The 18967-nt window shown below is 39.7% G+C and overlaps 2 protein-coding genes across 5 annotated transcripts in view; one reads left to right on the top strand and one right to left on the bottom strand.

The window, feature by feature from the left end:
* DNM1L (dynamin 1 like) overlaps window positions 1-6609 on the top strand; it is a 39143-nt gene extending 32534 nt beyond the window's left edge. For all 4 annotated transcript variants that reach the window (XM_040561507.1, XM_040561489.1, XM_040561477.1 and 1 more), the window contains 3 exons: window positions 97-206; window positions 2636-2795; window positions 3786-6609. In XM_040561507.1, coding sequence (XP_040417441.1) covers window positions 97-206; window positions 2636-2795; window positions 3786-3842 — 327 coding nt within the window. In that variant the 3' untranslated portion in view covers window positions 3843-6609. The remainder of the gene's footprint in view (window positions 1-96; window positions 207-2635; window positions 2796-3785) is intronic.
* Window positions 6610-10103: 3494 nt separating this feature from the next.
* Window positions 10104-13859, bottom strand: YARS2 (tyrosyl-tRNA synthetase 2). The gene is made up of 5 exons (XM_040545248.1): window positions 12862-13859; window positions 12193-12360; window positions 11419-11574; window positions 10921-11091; window positions 10104-10430 (listed from the first exon to the last, which is right to left on the bottom strand). The coding sequence occupies exons 1-5, from the start codon at window positions 13857-13859 to the stop codon at window positions 10271-10273; spliced, it is 1653 nt and encodes a 550-aa protein (XP_040401182.1). The 3' UTR covers window positions 10104-10270.
* Between the last annotated feature and the right edge of the window lie 5108 nt (window positions 13860-18967).

Raw genomic sequence — 18967 nt, 5'->3', positions numbered from 1 at the left:
AAGAGCAGTAGTTTCTTTTGATCTCCCCCAGTTTGATGTTTATACATGTATATAAAGAGCAGAATTTGTAACCTGATGTTTTTATTTTTTACGTAGCCTGTACCTGTTGCACGCAAACTTTCTGCCCGTGAGCAACGAGATTGTGAAGTGATTGAACGACTCATTAAATCTTACTTCCTTATTGTTAGAAAGAACATTCAGGACAGGTAAAACCAAACTGCCTAGAAATATTTAAGCCATACAAATGTTGTGATATCTCAAGGGTCATGTGTATAATTGTGGCTTTTTTATCATGTTTTTATTTTTTAAGTAGAGGGAAAATATTTTTTTTTTTCTTTAAAGAGGAAGCAGCAGTAAAACAACCTCTCAGAGTTAAGAAGGCTGAAGTATTGTTTTCTCTAATGGTTTTAGTTCTGTGTTATATTGATGTAAATGGTTCAATTTGTTATTTAGGAGATGACAGCTTTTCTGGAGTATGCTGCAATTTAGATGTATGTTTTGCAGCAAATAACTGGAATAAACTCTGGGGACTATGTAGCAATGGTAGAACTCTGCTTTGCTATCCTATTATTTCAAATAGGGAGGTCGAATAGGAACTGTGGCCAAGTTTTCTAGTCCTTAGCTATAAGGATGGAAATAACATAAGATGTATTTCCACTGTATGCAACTATGGAAAATCTTTGAAGTCTTCCTTAAAAATTGTCACACTTTTTTTTGTAACAAAGGATGGTGTAACACTTAATTTCCCTTCAGCCTTTGTGGAAAAACATAACTCCTTTTATATGTATATGTATATATATGTGGGAAAATGGGGAATCTGGAAACTGGAGTTTAGAGAAAATTTGCAAGGCCATAGAATTTTTGTTCTGTCCAGAAATAAACGAATATTCTCTTCAGTATAATTTTTCATGTTTCATGGTAGGGAATTGCTTTGTTTACCTTAATTTTACTGCTGTGTCACTACTAGTAGTGTTACTTCCTCACGTGCTCTAAGCCTTTTACAATCTTTGCAGTAAATATGCAGCAAAAATGCTATCTTAAGCTTTGTAAATTTGATGCATTAGAGCATTTTTACCTACTTCAGAAGTATTTTTAGGAGATATCTTTCAAAGATTGTACTCATGTCCATCCCACATCATACTTGCAGAGCTGATTCAGGCTCTTACTTGGATGGTACCTGTCCCCACACGGCCTTGAACCTGAGTTTTGGGTTGCTTTCACTCATAGCTAGGTGACTCCCAAAATATTTTGGGCTTCTTTCTTCAGTTCTTCTTTTGGTAGAACTTGCAATGTATTGGCTTGAAAAGAGGACGTAAATTGAATAACTTCAGTATTAATAGACCCATACTGTCTCATCATGATTTACCAGAAGTCTTCCCCCAGCTGCCCAGTAAGGACCCTTAAAGCAGCATAATGCAGTGGGAAAATTCCTAACCAAATCTGGGAATATGACTCCAAGAGCTGAGATGTGGTGATGGATCTAGGTTGATCTTGGATCTGGCTGCTTAGACTTGCATGCTCCTTGTCAAGTTAATGCTGCAATGATAATTGCAGCACTCTGAAAGAAGTGCATTCTTTGGAGCGAAAACTCTCAATCTGCCCAGGATAACGATTTAGATTTAGATTTAGGGCTGTGGGCGCGAGAAGAGTGATGGGGCCACTGCTTAATGAGTTGTTACTGATTATGTGAGCTCCCAGACCACACTAGCTGCAAAATACTGCTTAGTGTTACGCCAACAAGGTTGTTTAAACTAATATTTTTTATTTATCAGTTGGGAAGGACCATCGGTATTTTCGTTGTTGGTTGCTGTGTTAGTATAACGATTTGACTTTGTCAGTGCTCAAGTAAATATTTTTGCCTGCTTTTTCAGAAGAGTAAAGATACACACACCTTAAGTCCCCAAGAAAATCATGTTCAGCTAGATTCAATACTTTAATATTTTTTTTCAGGAACTTTAATGGTGGGGAAATTAGAGTTGAAACCATGGCTTCTTTGGGGGTACTGTAGCCTGACATAGAACTGAAAAATGTTGCTTTACAGCTTCTGTAGTCTTTTTCTGAAGGATTGTTCTTGGTTCTCATTGGTTCCTGCCTGCCTCCACTCCAGTCAAATATATTTTGCACACTTAAACTCCGTTTGCAGATGAAAATTGCCCTCATGCTGTCTCATGCTAGAGATAATATGGCCCAGTGTTTGAACACTGATCCTATTTTCAGTTCATCTGATAAGTAAGATTGGATGCTTCAGTCCTTTCCTTGCCTCTTCTCCTACTCACTTACACATGAAGATTGATTCTCGGGTGAAATACTTAGCTTTTTTTTGTGCCTAACACAGTAGAGATTTGAGTTCTGGTCTCTAGTGAAAAAAGTAATTTATTTTGAATGTATTTTTTACACCATATATACTTTCATGTCCTTTACAATATTGCCATCCTATTTGAAGAATTTCTTCAGCTCTTAAAATTGCACATGATACTTCATTTACTTGAGATTGAAAACTTGATTTAGCAGTAGATTCCTGGTAGTTTGAGCCAAGGTTCTGTGTAGCTGTTTGCTCACATTGTGCATTCTTAAATTTAGAGCAGACCTGGTTTTGATTAGCTTTAATGAAGCAACGATCTTTTTGTGCTTGCAGTGTGCCAAAGGCAGTGATGCATTTTCTGGTGAACCACGTGAAAGACACTCTTCAGAGTGAGCTGGTAGGCCAGCTGTATAAATCCTTGCTGTTGGATGACCTTCTGACAGAGTCTGAAGACATGGCGCAGCGAAGAAAAGAGGCAGCTGATATGCTAAAGGTATTTTAAAAAAAAATAAAAATCAGGAGCTCATGAGAACAGCTGATGAAATTGAAACCATGTAAATGTGAGATTCTTGAAAGATTTGCCTTGCTTTTTAATTCTGCTGCTTTTTAAAAAGTATGTCAGGATATTATTTCTCTCTGCTAGAGGAATTAGAAGCAATATGTGAGTAGAAATATTACATAGCATTATGTAAACTGAGTACTTGGGAAGAAAGGAGCTAAACTGTATTTGAGGTGTAAAGCAGAAGCTCTCATCTGGTATTCTTTTAACTTACACATTTGTTTTTGATCACTTGCTCTTATTTAACTTCCCTCTATTGTGTTCAGTAGTTTTTTTGGGGGGGAGAAAGGATTGATTACAGTGTTTTAACTACTGTTCCCATTTTCTAATGCTTCACACAATGCCTATGGGCCAGTGGCTGCTGTATCTCTAGGTAGCTCCCTGTAATATAAACAGTGGGAACGTTGAGACTTGGTTATCATCACCACAGTGTACATCTGTATGACAGTGCATGTAGGATGTATCCGTTTTACAGAACTCCATTTTTTCATTATGTTTCTTTGGATTGAACTGTATAGAAAAGAATGCCTCTCAGATGCCAGTGCAGCTTCAATAAAGAAATAGCAAAAGGTGCTTCTCTCTTGCATACAGACTGTGCATTTGAGAGATTGGATACTCTTGAGATCTCACTTGGCCAAGATCTCCTATAGCAAGTTTAATCCTTGTTCATATACAATAAACATATTTGATTGAGGGGAATTGTTTTTCAAACTGTAAACTTCACAGGACCAAACTTAATTTTGGATTTGTCCAGATTGGAGTTAATGTTGTTGCAGATTGTTACCACTCGTTTTTTTAATGAAAGCGACTGGCTTTGATTTAAATTTTAATATCAGACTTTCTAGATTGATGTTCCTTGCCTCTTTGAGAAATCCCTTCAGAAACAGTAAATAACTCTGTCTTTTTTTGTCCTTCTGTGTGCAGGCCCTGCAGCGAGCCAGTCAAATCATTGCAGAGATTCGGGAGACACATCTTTGGTGAAGACTGTACCAGCCACACTATTTATATGCATTGGAGGTTACATTGACTTGAAAATTGCTAGGCATGGTATACGGAATAGAATTTTTATTTATGAACTCTTATCTGTGTACTGCAACTGTGTAAATCTGCTCATGTAAAGACAGTTGGTTTGATTTGCAAACAGACAAATATGCTGTATTTTGCAAAATAAGTCATATTTAATCCACATAATAAATGGCTCTAAATGTTTCCTTACCAGCTTTCTGGTGCAAATTAAAGCAGACCAAGTCTTACTGTCTCAATGACAGGCTCATTTGAACTTGGGGAAAAAACATTAAAGTTCCAGTGCCTGATTTGCTGAACAGATTGCCTGTGGTTAAGATGGACAGTGTAGTCTTGTGGCATAGTTTTAAGCTGCTTTTACAGTAGAGGTTTAAATACTGTGAAGAGAGCACCATGTATTTTCTTTCATGAATATATTGCATGCACTATGGCAGATGGAGGTGTCAATTTTATAGCACAGTAGAGATGTCTACCGTATCGCTACGTATGTGTGTCCCCATTTTTTTCCCAAATGTTAAAACTGCAGACAAAATTTTGATCTTCATTTAATGGAGCATCATGTTGGATGAATTAGCCTGGAGCTTGTGAACAAGTAACAGCCTACTACTAAAAAGTGGGTGCAAAGTTGTTGATGTGCACTGGAGCTTGTGTATAAACGTTGGGGTTTATAATCAGGTACAAGACCACCTTCCCCTTCCTCCTCGCCCTGGGACCAAGCCCCTGGACCATCCAATAGTAAATTTGTTCTGGCAGAGCTGAAAAAAAATAAAAATGGATTTCAAAACTGTTATGGGATAGTAAGTGTTTCTTTCAAAAACAGATTAAGTTGGCCAGGGAGAAGGGGATCCCCACAACTTTTTCCAGACTTTAGAAGGTATGACAGCATGAAAGAAAGTCTGTAGAATTGGAATATTTATACTAGAAATTACACTTGCTTTTGAGGAAATTTTACTGTGCTGTAAGTAGCTTTTTTATTTTTTTTGAGGACAATCAAATTAGGAAATAAGTTGGAAGTTAAGTTGATGAGTTATTTTCTTCTGATTGTAATTCATACAGATAAATATTGTTCTCACTAACCTTTAAAGAGTAAGCATTTTAATTTTTATGAATAAAAATTTATTTAAATTCCAGCCAGCACACTTGCATGTACTTTTCAAACAGATTTACTTTTTTGTATAAAGTAAAAAAACGTGTACTGTGGTATTGCTGATATTTTATCTTTAACACAACTTGCATGTAAAAAATAAGACACTGCTGTTAACAGCCATGGCTTGCTCTTAGTGCATTGGGCCAGTACCATGAGGTTTTTATTCCCATTTTCAGTTCCTTTTCCTGTTTCATCAGTTAACTGAAGTGGAATTCCTTTTCTAAATGCTAAAGATTGAAAATTCAGAACCAGTTAAGACCTCAATTTCCAACAAGGTCTGTTTTAAAGATTTATTTTTCACATGGTAGTCTTCAGTTTGGTACCAATATAAACCCAAGGAGTTAAGTCTTACACGTAATTTTTTGTATAGTTATTTTATGCATTATCTGAAATAATTCATGCAGGACATGGAAATATATTCTGTATTTTTAAACGGCCTAAAAAGTCATGATGTGTGCATTAGATGTAATGAATACAAAGGAAGTAATTCTAACTTCTCGCTTCTTATCCAGAGATGGTACATTTAAGAAATGTGACTGTAGTGGAAGTTGAAGTGCAAGCCACTTTTCAAATCAATTTTGGTGAACAGTGAGAGCTCTTAAGAATTTTGTCAAAAGTACTGCATTTCTAGTTGGAATTCACCTGATATCTCTTTCCCTTGTACTTTTGACATCTAAGAAATACGTTTTCAACAAAGTAGAACTGTCCCTAAGTGAACTGCTACTAAGCTTTAACTCCCAAATGTTGATCAACAGTCTGTTGGCAGGAGATGTTCTTACTTGCAAAGTTTTGAAATGCTGCAATAAGGCAAATGAGTTCCATTTATTTACGAAATCCTTGCAAGTGATAACTGGCTCTGTAATGTCATGTGAAATTTCCAAAATGCTAACTTGTTTTTTGAATTTTTTTTGTTTTGCAAATTTTCAAGTGAGTTGAGTGCCAAGAAATGAAGTTGATTTGTCATGCTTAATGCAAATCTTTAAAAATCCATGCTGTAACAGTCCTGTTATTAAATAAACAGATGATATACAAAATATATTATCCCAGAAATAAAAGTTTTGAACTGGCTTTTAGGTCAGGTGGCAGGACTATATGCTCTTATAAGATTATAGAGTAACTAACTATACTTGTACAGCCTTACATATGTTTGCACTTGTCCTTCTGCAATTTAACATTTTCAGTTCTTGTAGTAGTTGCAGAAGTTATAGTGTGGACAGACTGCTGATGGTGCTTGTTTTTTAAACAACGTGTCAAAGTGCTACTGTTGTTGCCACCCTTAGTAGAAATAATGGAGGAATTGGTAAAAATGTCTACTAGAGGTAGCAACTGAAAAATTCTCACTAGATTAGACTGATTGCCTACAGATGTCTTCTAGTCAACCGTATTTAATTTAAACCCAAAATATTTTTGTCATCAATGAACAACTTTCAAGCTAACTCAAAAGACAACTTACTATCCAGTGAAACAGTCATGGGGGAGAATAACCTCTGTAGCTAAGTTTAGACTACTAAATGTTTGACGTTGATACCTGACCTATGTGTGGTACTACTGTAAATAAAACACAGTATCTGTGTGTGATCAGTTTGTCAATAAATTACTTGTGTTTTTTTTCATAGTCCAATTTCACTTAGTGTGTAAGGGGACTGTCTGTGTGCCTCAAACTGAACTTGCCTTTGAGTCCTGGTTTATGGAGGGATGATGGCTTTGAGAGATGCCAGATTGGATACATTGCAAACTCATGTCCCTGCTTTATGGAATTACAGCAGGGGTAACAATTTGCCAATATGCTGTGCCCCTGTTCCTAACTTGCATTGAATTATCCTGAGTAATATTTGTTGTGTTTTTTTTCACTGTTAAATCTGTTAGTCTGAGAGCAGACTGCTAACTGGTGTTTTCTGTAGATACTGAAGTTCTCAAATGCACCTACTTTTTTTTTTAACTTGTGTGCTTTGAGGTGAGTTAGATGACTTTTCCTTTGAAGTCTAAAAGAAAAACAGTAGACCAACTGAATATTGGTTTATGCCCAAACAGCCACCCCCTTTAAACTAGTGGTGTTTCTATGTTCAGATAGCTCCTTTTTAGTTCATTTGCTGCATGTCCTTTTACCTCTTCACTGTGACAGCTTTACTAAGTTAAGCACTTCTTGAAAGCAGCCACATTCTTGCTAGCTGGCACAATAGTGTTAATATTCAAGTCTAAGTTTTTCCAGTCATCCTTGATTCTTGGCCTAACTGTTCTAATATTCAGATGCAGCACCCTGTACAGGCTGTCCATGAGAAGTAGTGGTTGCATCCAGCTGTGGCTTTGGAAAGAGTCAGGGAAAGGTTCAGATTGCTAGCAGTTGGTCAGAAAGAAAAACAGAATAAATTTCTTGGAGTTGATGGATCTCATTAAAAACCTTGTACACAAAGAATTTCATTCTTTTTCAGTTGTGTATTTGTAAAAACAAATAAAATCCTTTTAATACTTGATCAAAGTGGGTGCTAATGCTTTAAAAAAACAAACTTGAAATTAGAGGATACTTGTGGATCAACACCATGTGGAAATGAAGGGGAAAAAGGCAGGTGAGATCAGATATAACAAATATGACTTACTCTACTCCTAGAAGTGTATTTCCTGCAACCAGAAAGTAGCTGTCAAATCTAATCTGTTGTATTTCTCTGGAGGTTAACAAGGGTGTTACTGCTGTATTTTGTTCTCAGGTGCATGTTTTTGTATTGCTGTAATGCTTCTGCCATTTGAGGAACAAGGTAAATTCTAACATAAATGAATTGGATGATCTTTTAGGGTCTTTTAGCTCTGATCATTACTGCAGCTTAAGGCAAAATGACAAGCAAAACAAACTCATCTTGAGAGCTGCCAAGGTATGTAGAGACTTTTTTTTTCAAGATAGGAATAAATAACTACTTCTGTCTTTATATAGCAATACATACTATAGCTATATAATTATATATGATGTATAATTATACTAATATTATGTTATATGAAGAAATATAGTAAATATATAATGTATAGGATAGGGATCTTGTTATCAGGCAGGTAAGCAGGATCTAGAGGCTGGAGTTAGCACTATTAACTCCATGTACTGAGCTACTGAAGTACTACCCTATTACAGTTTAATCTGGAAAAAAAAAAAGATATGTAAGCAGCAAACCATTGTAACGTACTGAAATCTCAATTGACAATGCAGACAAAACCACTGTCAAATTGATCACAGAGTAAAAATGGAAAACACACAACATCTGGATTCTTGAGATGAGGAATTAGAATTCCCTTAGAATTTCTTTTAAAGTTATTTCCCCATTCTTGTATGTTAGGTAGTTTAAACCACCTGCAATGCTATGACCTATTCTAAAAAAAAGAGCTGATGCTGCAGTACCACATTCGGGTAGCTGAGATTAAGGCCTCTCCTACTGTGGCTGCAAAACAGTATTATCATAGAGTTTCACACACTAGGAAATCATTCTCTTTCACCTAAGGATTACTCTAACCCTTGCAAACAGCACTGCAATCGATGCCCTAAATGAGCACCTCATAAGACTGAGGGTTTCACAACTATTTGTACTAGGGTACGGAAGGCCCCTTTAAAAAAAAAAAAAAAAAAAGCTTGAGCCAACCTGCTACAATACTATAATTTAGCACTTGAGTTAACTAGTTCGAAGTTATTCAAGTATGGCTATGTACTGCAAATATTTTTGGTAACCACATGTGGTTTTATTTTCTTGTTGTTGATCTGGTTGTGAATAATGTGGGACCTATATTCCCTAAATGATCCAGCCCCTATCATGGGAAAGTTTAAATTTAGCAAGCCACTGTATTGATTTCAGGTGTGTAAGCAGCTGTAGTGACTAGTAATGAAGGGTTGTTTTTTTTGGTTTCCTTTTTCAGAGCAATGAAATCAAGCAATGCTGCCTTTAAATGTAGATGGTGTTGTTCCACCAACTCTGAAGTACATTCTCACTTTTCATGTTGTCCTTAAATGGCAACGAGGATGCTATGATCCCAAATGTTGGCTAGGCCATAAGTAGTAGGGTCAAGTTTTTGTTCTTTAATCAAGACGTACTGTGTTTGCGTGTTGCTCTGTCTGAAGGGTCTGATTTGTCTCACATTTCAAGAAGTGAATATGCTCTCTTAACCACATTAAGGCTGGAAAGCTTGTATGCAGTATGTCCATAACATAACCAAGAATAAGAAGCTTACATATCAGGGCTTAACCATTCCACTTATTTATTATGAATCTTCTGCAACTTGTTTTAAACCAAATGTCCCGAAAAAAAAAAAAATGATTGTAGGTTGTTTTTTCTTACCCACTTATCCAGGTTTCCTGCGTTAGGATGAAGTCAGAAGTTGACAGCAGCATACATCCTCTGTTAGAAGTACTAGTTTCAAGAATGCTTTTGCTCATCTTGCTGTGAATTATGGTGTAGAGTATCTGGTCACTGTTCCCCCTCCCTCCTGCAAGGCAGTAGGTTGTTAAAGTAGGGCAAGAGCCTACTATCCATCTGTGGACTCTGGAATTAATCTTTCTGTCTTCTTGTTCACATCCTCTTACAAATGGTACTTTGAGTAAGGCAGAACATCTAAAAATCTCTTTGTTGGAATAACATCTATGCAAAATAAAAAAACTTAAGAGTTGCATATGACAGTGTTCCAGTTCTGTATTTTTAGTTGTGCCTGTTTTCCATGGCAATTCCAACTGTTCCTTTTGCATGTTTTAGATAGTTCTGTATCTTATTTCATAGTGGACAGAGCCATGTCGCACAAGTCTAGCTACTGATACTGACAGCCACTGCATTAACTATAGAAGCTGTGCGTTAGGAAAAAAGGAAAAGCCCAGCTGTAATAAATAGTAATACTTAACTTCAATGGAGTCCAAAGATCCAAATGTAGGTACAACTGCCATAATGTAGGGTGTGCATCTTTTCAGGCTATTTGCGATTTGTGGTCTACATGAAGCGTGGCTTATCTGAAGGAATCAGATGTACAGCAGAGAGGAAAAATCTGGTAATAATTTCTATTACTTTCTGATTCAGTAACTTACTGTCAGAAACAAAACATGAAATCATACATGCTTAGAATCTTAGCTTCCTTTATTTGAACCCTGTTGCTGTATTTTGGTATCAGGCAGTTTGTGAGCTGCATAGTAACGCACAGTATAGAAACATCTTCAAGTCCATCTTCAACAGAGTATGCTCTGAGAAAATTCAGAAAAAAAACAAGCAGTAGAGAAACACTGTTGTCACAACTGCAGCCATTTTATAATGTAGTAATTTTTCTTTCCAACCCTAAGCAATGATACTCCATTCTTGAGAATATGCTGTCCAAGAATAAGAACAGTCTCAGGATTGGTTACTCGAATCCCATTTACTGACACTCCACCATCTGTAATTTTCTGGTACCTTAAAAAAAAGCACAAAAACAACAACTTGTAATTGCAAGAGGAAGCCATCTATTGCTGCTAAGTATTGTAAGATCAGTTAAGAGCTACTTCACAGGTTTTTATTTGTATGTTTAATCTATAATGGAATAATTTTTACATCTTAAGCAGTTTAAATTTAGTTCAGGTCAAGAGTAACTGAGATCAACCTTAGCCTCCAGAATTCCAACACTTTCTGAGAGGGATAAGGAAACTTGCACTGTTGCTAGCTGTCTCTTCATCAGCTGTAGATTTTTTTTTAAGCACAGTACATGACACTGCATTATCCATACACTTTCTCCTCAAAGCATAGTGAGGCATCCTGTCCCACTCTTATTTAAAAGTGGTATGTAGATAGCTAACACGTTACTACCGGTGTTGGTTGTTCTGACCTTCCGTTTAACATCTGAAAAAGCACACTACTTCAAACCACTGAAGTGAGGTATTACTTAAGAGTGCAGGTGATAACATACCCACTAGGTCCATCTTGAATGGCATTTGCTTTGCGACATAGGTCGAGCACACTCATTCCTGGTTCAAGTACCAATTCAGCAGAAGGAGCTTGTTTAAAAAGTTCCTGTAACTCTTGGTCAGACATAGCTTCCAGTGCCTCCACACTGCTGTAATAAAGGGCTCTAGTACACCTGTGAGAACAAAGATCATTCAAAATAGAGTTGTCTCATCTTTGCACAAAGTGCAGTTCAATTAAGCAGATTCCCCTCCCTGACATCATCTGAGGGTCCACAGAAATACTTAGGAGTACTTCCCTTGCCACCCTGAATTTATTTTTTTTTGAACCAACTCTCCTGCAATCTTGTATCATTATTGTATCTTCAAGTCTACAGCATTACTACATTTTTTCTCTTAATAGCTGAGCAACAACTGACTCCATGAAAACAGTCCCTGAAAAGCCTTGGATAATTACCATTGAATAAATCTGAAAGAAAACTGCTCGACAAATCAAACTTCACCTCTTAGCAGACTCCAGCCCCTCTGTACCATGAACAAGCTTGGTTACTTCTGCAGCAAGTCGTTTCTGAGGGCCCCATTTTTCAGGTTCTTTAGCGTGCATTTCCATGATGTGGGCAATCTCCTCAAGAGGAAGGAAGGTGAAGAGTTTCAGGTATCTATGAGCAGGCAAAAAGTTACTTTGTCTACATAAGCATCACTGTGGATTTCCTGTCTTTGTCATTCAAACTTCTTTAGCAACGCTAAAATGATTCTCTCTTAAAGAAATCCATATTACAGGAAGAATCCATATTGCGTTGCAATTCTAAATGTTGAACTTCACGCGTAAGTCATTAAGCAACCTGCAATCAGAATGTAGTGTTTCTGAATACGTCGTACTAGCCAAAAACTTCTGGTGATTATGTATTATTATCTATCAACCTGCAGTTAGTTATTACAGGAGAGATTTCACTTGCTGTCATGATGTTACAGTACTAAAATTAACATCCATCAGATAAATTTAATTCACCCTACTGGCAGAATGACACGTGTTATACTTTCCTTGTCCAGTCATGCACATAGTAATTTATGATGCATATAGCAGCATGGAGACAGGTTCCACTAACCTCTGTACTTATGAATCAGTCATGCCTGTTTAACTAACATGTGGTTGCAGTTAACACATATGTCTACAAGGAGACATGAGAAATGATACGAATTACATGACCTTGCATTGCACATATCCCCATAGAACAGTTAGGATCTGGCAAAAAGCAAGATGAAGAAAAAGCACTTACTTTTCAACTATGTTATCTTGTTGTCTGACAAAGAACTGATATAGCTCAAAGGGAGAAGTCTTGTCTCTGTTGAGCCAAACTGCATTGCCAGCAGTCTTTCCCAGTTTATCTCCAGTGGTGCTGGTAATAAGGGGTACAGTAATTCCAAACACATCTGTTCCTGTCATCCTGAGAAGATTGAAGAAGAATATAAATCACATTTTGGTAAAGTTAAGGAACACTCCAACATTCTGTAAGATGCTATCCTTTCTGTAAAGCAGTTAAATTATTGGGGGGGGAGGGCACGCGAAAGAAGTGAGAACACTTTTATGAAGCGTGCTTTAGGAAAAAATACCTCGGGCTTAAAAACTTAAGTTCTTTGGGTCTAGTGAAGTTTAAGTACTTCAAATAAACAGCTTTGTGAGCAGCGGCACTGGCACATTCACGCGTCCTGTATCTTGTCTTCTGGTCTAAGTACTAACTGATGCTGCTCGAGGGGCTGGGACACCTGTAGCGCTCGCCTTCTGTGTCGACATTGCAATAGCACACACGGAGCACACACTGACGTGCCTACACGCTCTGTGAGCTCTGCAGCACTCGCACCAGACTCTGCAGACGAGCAGCGCTTCACCACACCGCCCGGCCAGGGTGGGAGCCGGGCTCCCCCTCCCTCCCCGGCCCCCCCCGTACTTGGTGACGAGCTCGTAGCCGGACATGATGTTGCCCATCTGGTCGGCGCCCCCCAGCTGGACGCGGCAGCCGCGGCGGCGGTGGAGGTGCAGGAAGTCGTAGGCCTGCAGCGCCGGGTACACGAACTCGGCCAGGCTCATGCCCTCGGCGCTGCGCAGCCGCTCGCGGCAGCCCTGCCGGCTCAGCAGCGTGCCCATGCGCAGCCGCCCGCCGGCGCCGCACAGGAAGCCGAGCAGCGGCCGGCGGCCGAGCCACCGGGCGTTGTCCAGCACCTCGGCCCGCCCCAGGCCGGGCCCGCCGGGGCCGGGCGCCCAGAGGAGCCGCCGGTGGTTCTCGAAGAGCCGCCACAGGCACAGCCGCAGGGCCCGCGCGTGGGCGCGCACCCGCTCGGCCGCCAGCGGCTCGCGAGCGCGCAGCCGCCCGCTGGGGTCGCCCAGGCGCGCCGTGGCGCCGCCCACCACGGCCACGACGTTGTGGCCCGCCCGCTGGAAGTGCAGCAGCGCCGCCACGGCCGGCAGGTGGCCGACGTGCAGCGAGTCGGCCGTCGGGTCGAAGCCGCAGTACGCCGTGACGGGCGGGCGGCCCGGCTCCAGCAGCGCCGCCAGCTGCTCCTCCGCGCCCTGCCCCGGGAACACCTCCTGGAACAGGCCTCGCTCGCACTGCGCCGCCAGCAGGCCCGCGGAGCTCCGCGACCGCGGCGCCCGCTCGTGGAGAGGCCGCGGGGCCGGGAGCGGGGCCGGGAGCGGGGCCTGGCGCAGGCCGCCCCGCAGCCCCGCCGCACGGCCGCAGCGCCGCCCCAGCACGGGCGCCGCCATCTTGTGCGGGGCACGACGGGGGAGCGGGGCGGGGCGGGGCGGGGCGTTGCTAGGGGCGGGCCCGGCCTCAGCCGCGGCGGAGGCCGCCTGAGGGCGCTGCGGGGCCCCCGCAGTGGGGTCGGTTACAAAATGCAGCTTCTCGGAGCCTTGCCGTGATTTTTTTATTATTGTTTTTTTTTTCATAAGCGGTACGTTACGGTACAAACGGTACAACGGGAGTGGAGAGGCAGGTGACCTGTTCTCCGTTATCACCAGTGACAGGACCCGCGGGAACGGCGTTAAGCTGAGGCGGGGGAAGTTTAGGCTGGATATCAGGAAGAGGTTCTTCACCGAGAGGGTGGTTGCACGCTGGAACAGGCTCCCCAGTGAAGTAGTCACTGCACCAAGCCTGTCTGAATTTAAGAAGAGATTGGACTGTGCACTTAGTCACATGGTCTAAACTTTTGGGCAGACCTGTGCGGTGCCAGGAGTTGGACTTGATGATCCTTATGGGTCCCTTCCAACTCGGGATATTCTATGATTCTATGATTAAAGTTACATGACGTGAAGATGTTGTGTGTTCTGTTACCAATTAATTAAAGATTTTAATAGTCCACGGTAAAAGTGGTGCAGGGCTATCTCCTGCGTGCCTTTATCTTTCAGGGTATTAAAGAAAATCCACCTAAAAGAACGTTGTTTTGGCTCGTTCTTCACTTTTTCCCAATCCGCCATCCCAAAACACCGGGGTTTCACATTACTTTCCTTCTCAAATACATTAGAAATCGGGTCTCCAGCTTTGAGTAGTTACTTGGGCCGAACTGATACCAGGCTGTTAAATTGAAATTAGTAAGATTACAAAGTCAGAATTTTAAAACTTAAGAACTCTAGAATTCGTGAACTTTCTAAATTTGGACCTGCTTAAAACACTGTCTTTGTCATGATTAATCAGAAATTGGGTTCAGTTTCTTTGCGTTTTAGCTGCTGTTGACTTTCTTGTTCTCTCTGTATTGTTGAATTAAATCACTTCTGCTGGCATGGCAGCATGATGGGAATAGCTTGCTCAAGTCATGTGCCACCTCAAGGAACTTCTAGACCAGCAAAATAATGTTCTTGTTTCTTCTACCGCTTCCCAGAACTGTCCACTCCTCCTTTTGATTGACCTTCTGCGACCTTCTGCTTCACTGCAACAAAGCAATGCGTCTACTTCAATGCAGCAGGAGTTCTAAAAGACACTGAAAAAGCCTTTGAAATCCCATGTGGTTAGTATGGCTTGATGCTTTCATGAAGCCCTGTAGTAGGAGGAAGTCAACAGTAGTTAACAGCAAGTTTGAGTATGGAAAATTATATCAACTCTTTTGGTGATTCGTTGAGAAATTGCATGGCTTTTGTAACAAGCCCTTCCAATCTTGGACAGTCTCGCTCTGTGTATTGACCACACAGATAAGTACTGGCAGATTATACATTTCAGAAGTAAAATAGGAGAAGGTATTTAGATTAATGCCACAGGAGTTAACACAGACTGGGGAAGATTTTATTTTTAATTTTTTTTTAGGTCTGAACAGTGATAAATAATAATACTGATAAAAACTCTATCTTTTAATCCATCATTTTAAGTAGGGGAGAGCATTTGTGTGTGTGTAGCCATGACAGGCCAACTTCTCATTGGCCTGGCCACCTCTAGTCCACCAAAGTGACCTCCACATGGCACACAAATAATGACAGCGTGCTTCCAGGGTAGTACTGCGTGGAAAACCAAGTGTTTATGTGCCTCTGCATTTTACAGGTGACCAAGAAGTCATTTTTAAGTGTTTGTTTTGTTGTTCAAAAGTCATTATCATTGAAGACTTTTTGCTAACAGACCTGTGGGTAAGTGAAGTGTGGAATTATTCTGTTCTATTTCATTGTGGAACAACACGATGGAAAGGAGAGCAAGTTTTGGAGGAAAATACTGCAAAACAACAACAACAAAAAGTGAATTAAGCATCAGTGATGAAATATTTACGGATGAGAAATATTTAATGGTTGTGCTAATGGTACTTTGTAAGAAAAGAATCTGTGAAGGACTTTAGGTCATTAGATTGGTACTTGTGTACTTAACAGGGACGGTACAAATTTTTTTTTTTTTTTTCTGAAGTCTTATTATGGTGGCTGGTAAAAATAAAAGGGGGTTGACAGTCCAAAGTACTAGATGTTCCTTTTCATTTTCTTTGTATTTATGTTGGGTAAAGGATGGTTATTATTTCTGAAATGTGAATAAACACAACTAAATTATATGTTCATATGTGCACGCACACACAACTGTTCTCTTTACTACAGTATTCTCTTTGCTACAGTTACAATAGTAAGTTAGAAGAAAAAATTTTATTTTATTTTATTTTATTTTATTTTATTTTATTTTATTTTATTTTATTTTATTTTATTTTAATCTTATGAGAGACCTTCTGGAGCCTAGGACATGGAGGATGGTTTGTATCTCTTTGCTCCAGTTAATCATCTCAATATAGTTAACTGAAACTCACACATCTTTGGCTTCAGGAAATAATACAAAAACAAGACATCACAACAGGAGTTTGATCATTTCTTTGTAGATGCAGTGAGCAGCAGGAGGTTAACCAGAGCCCCAAAAACAAGACCTCACAACAGAAGTTTGATCATTTCTTTGTAGATACAGTGAGCAGCAGGAGGTTAATCACAGCCCCGACCTTTTCTTTGAGTGTTACTTTTTGTGGGGTTTATTAGATTTGTTGTTTTTACGGTGGTATTGCTTTATGGCTGCTAACAAGCTCAGTGCTGCATAGCAGGAACTGGTGTGCGCTCCTTAGGCCACACCAGCACCAACTTTTCTTTGTCTCACTTCATGGTATTTTCTGACAGTTAATCTATATGTGATTTTTATAAACAAATATCTATGTATTATGTATTTCTATATTTTCTTTTGCCCAAATACTCGGCCGTATTGCCAGAACTGCAGTAATCCACAGTGTCTTTTCTGTAGCATGAATCTATTTGAATTTACCTGCTACTTGTGACTTGTTGATATGGACCTGCTCAGGTTTTCATCATCCATGCTTATGCTTAGAAAAGAAGATTTGAATACGTTCCTAGCTCGTCTTATGGAGGAGTCACCAGAGTGTCATGCCCAGTCTGACCAGGAAGGTTACAGGTTATTATTGCCAGGAAATATTTTTGCCCATTTATATTATGACAGTTATCCTTAAAAATCTCTAATGACATCCATCAAACCTTTATTGCATGAGAGCATACTTTTGTGGCAACGTGAATCTGATGAGTTAGGTGGTCCGTTCTACCTACTAGATTCCTAAGTATCAATTAATACTTTTTTTTTTCCCCATCACTTTATCTCATCAATGCGGCATACCAATGTACCCTAATTGTTAATGAGCCACATAGTAGAATGCAAGGAGTTTGCCAGCAAACGGTGGCATTATGTTGTGTTTGCTTTCCCTACTTGAAAGATGAGGATAAAGTGATGTTAAATTGTCTACATATAGAAATGTTGTGAAGACTGTGTTTTCCTGTGACTTAAAATAGCAAATCATTCTATGAGGCAAAGAGTGGCTGGTCTCTCTTTGTCTTTTCTGGGGGTACTCAACAGACACAGTTCCTCTTACTTTACATGATCCTGGTGATGCACTTAATTTGAACCATTTAGCCAGATTTGTCATTGCTTTTTGGAACAGAACAGAGCAGGTGAAACACATGGGTGAAACAATATTTATATATTCATACTGGAAAAAAAATGATGTTTTTGTCTGTAGCTAGAATGTTAATAGATGGCATGGGCAGTGGTAATGTTTCCTCCTTGGAGCTGTTACTCACCTGGGGAGCATGATTTGTTATGTGAGTGCCTCTGAAGACGTTTTTCAAACTTGTACATGTGTAGCGTGAGAATAGAGCATATCGCAGGCAGCAGCAAGCCCAGCGTGCTGCTCTGCCAATCACAGCCTCTCATGTGCAAGACTATTTCAGTGTTGTGGATCTTCTTTGGATATGTCACAGCAGAACGCCAGGCTATGAACTCATTCACATAACGAAGGGTTTACGGATGACATCTGGCGTTCAAGAGAAAACAAACCTTTGTCTGTGCTAAGCACAACCATGGCAGCTTGTGAATCAGAGCTCCTGAGTCCTTTCTGCCCAGAACAAGAGTGACAGGCTTTGCATTTTGGGCTTGCCATGGGTGCTTTAATTGCTTTGCTTTCAGATGCTCTAAGGACCATTGTGCTTTTTTGATATAACTGAAACTCATATTTTGTCTTTCATTAATTTTCTTAATTCCACAACAAAAATAAAACTCAGCTTAATTTTAGCTGTGAATGCATAAACATTAAATGTTTTATCTTCAATGCCACACAGTGTTTGGCTTTTGTAGAAAGCTTTTTATACTCTAGGTTATCTGAGAATGGTGTGTAAAACTATAGATTGAATACTTCACGGTGGTCCACTGTTATCTAAGAACTGAATAATCTGATTGTATATTGAAGCTGGCCCTGCTTTGAGCAGGGAGTTGGATTACATAACCTCCAGATTACCATTTCAGATCAAAATTACTCTGTGATTCTAATTAGGTACCATGTGGTACATCTACCAGCCTTGTGAGGGAACTATATCCAGTGACAGCATAATTTACTTTTTGCACTATTGTAGCAGCAGTGGCCATTGAATACTGGGCATTATGTGAATGGAATGAGATAGGAAAAAAAAATCTTGTGTACCTTTTCATGGTGTACCACCATACTGCAACTGTCAAATTATTTGTTCTAAGAACCATTCACTTAAAAGAATTAGACAAAGCCTAAGGTGATCTCTCTTGACTGTATTATGGCATCCCAATAATGTAACAACGGACGATAGAAAGTGTTCAGGACTGAGTCCTATTAGAAGACAAGTTGAGCTTATGTAGAAATGTGGATATGGTTAGAGATGATCGAGGTGCTGAGCCTTTTTATTACAAAATCATCAGGCTTTGTATGTGATCTTCCTATAAATCACAAAGTCATGTATCTCAGCCTTGTTAGAAAATGATTTTTTTTTCAGGCATTTTGTGATAGTAAAGGCTTAGTCTTTCTTGAGATAAATAGGATAGCTCTGAAAAGATATTTGTTTTCCTGGCAAGACAATTGGGCAAATAACACAAACTAGCATAAGAACTAGCAAGAGATAATAGTGAGAATGAGGATGTTATTTTTTCCACTTGATTTGTTCAAGCAGGAATCCTTTATCCTGGCTGTCCGATTCTCAATTCTGCATGATGCTGACACTGAAGGAAAGGAGGAAACCAAAACTGTGTA

The sequence above is a fragment of the Cygnus olor genome, chromosome 1 (genome assembly GCF_009769625.2).
Source record: "Cygnus olor isolate bCygOlo1 chromosome 1, bCygOlo1.pri.v2, whole genome shotgun sequence".
Classification (NCBI taxonomy): domain Eukaryota; kingdom Metazoa; phylum Chordata; class Aves; order Anseriformes; family Anatidae; genus Cygnus; species Cygnus olor.
Note: the sequence above shows the minus strand (reverse complement) of the source record. Positions and strands in the feature narration are given on the sequence as shown.

Excerpts from the sequence above, each read along its gene's own strand:
- YARS2 (XM_040545248.1), bottom strand. The coding sequence starts at position 13,859 with ATGAAAAAAAAAACAATAATAAAAAAATCACGGCAAGGCTCCGAGAAG. Across the intron at positions 11,575-12,192 it reads CAAGATAACATAGTTGAAAA|ATACCTGAAACTCTTCACCT; the intron begins GTAAGTGCTTTT and ends GCCTGCTCATAG. Across the intron at positions 10,431-10,920 it reads ATTCAAGATGGACCTAGTGG|GTACCAGAAAATTACAGATG; the intron begins GTATGTTATCAC and ends CTTTTTTTTAAG.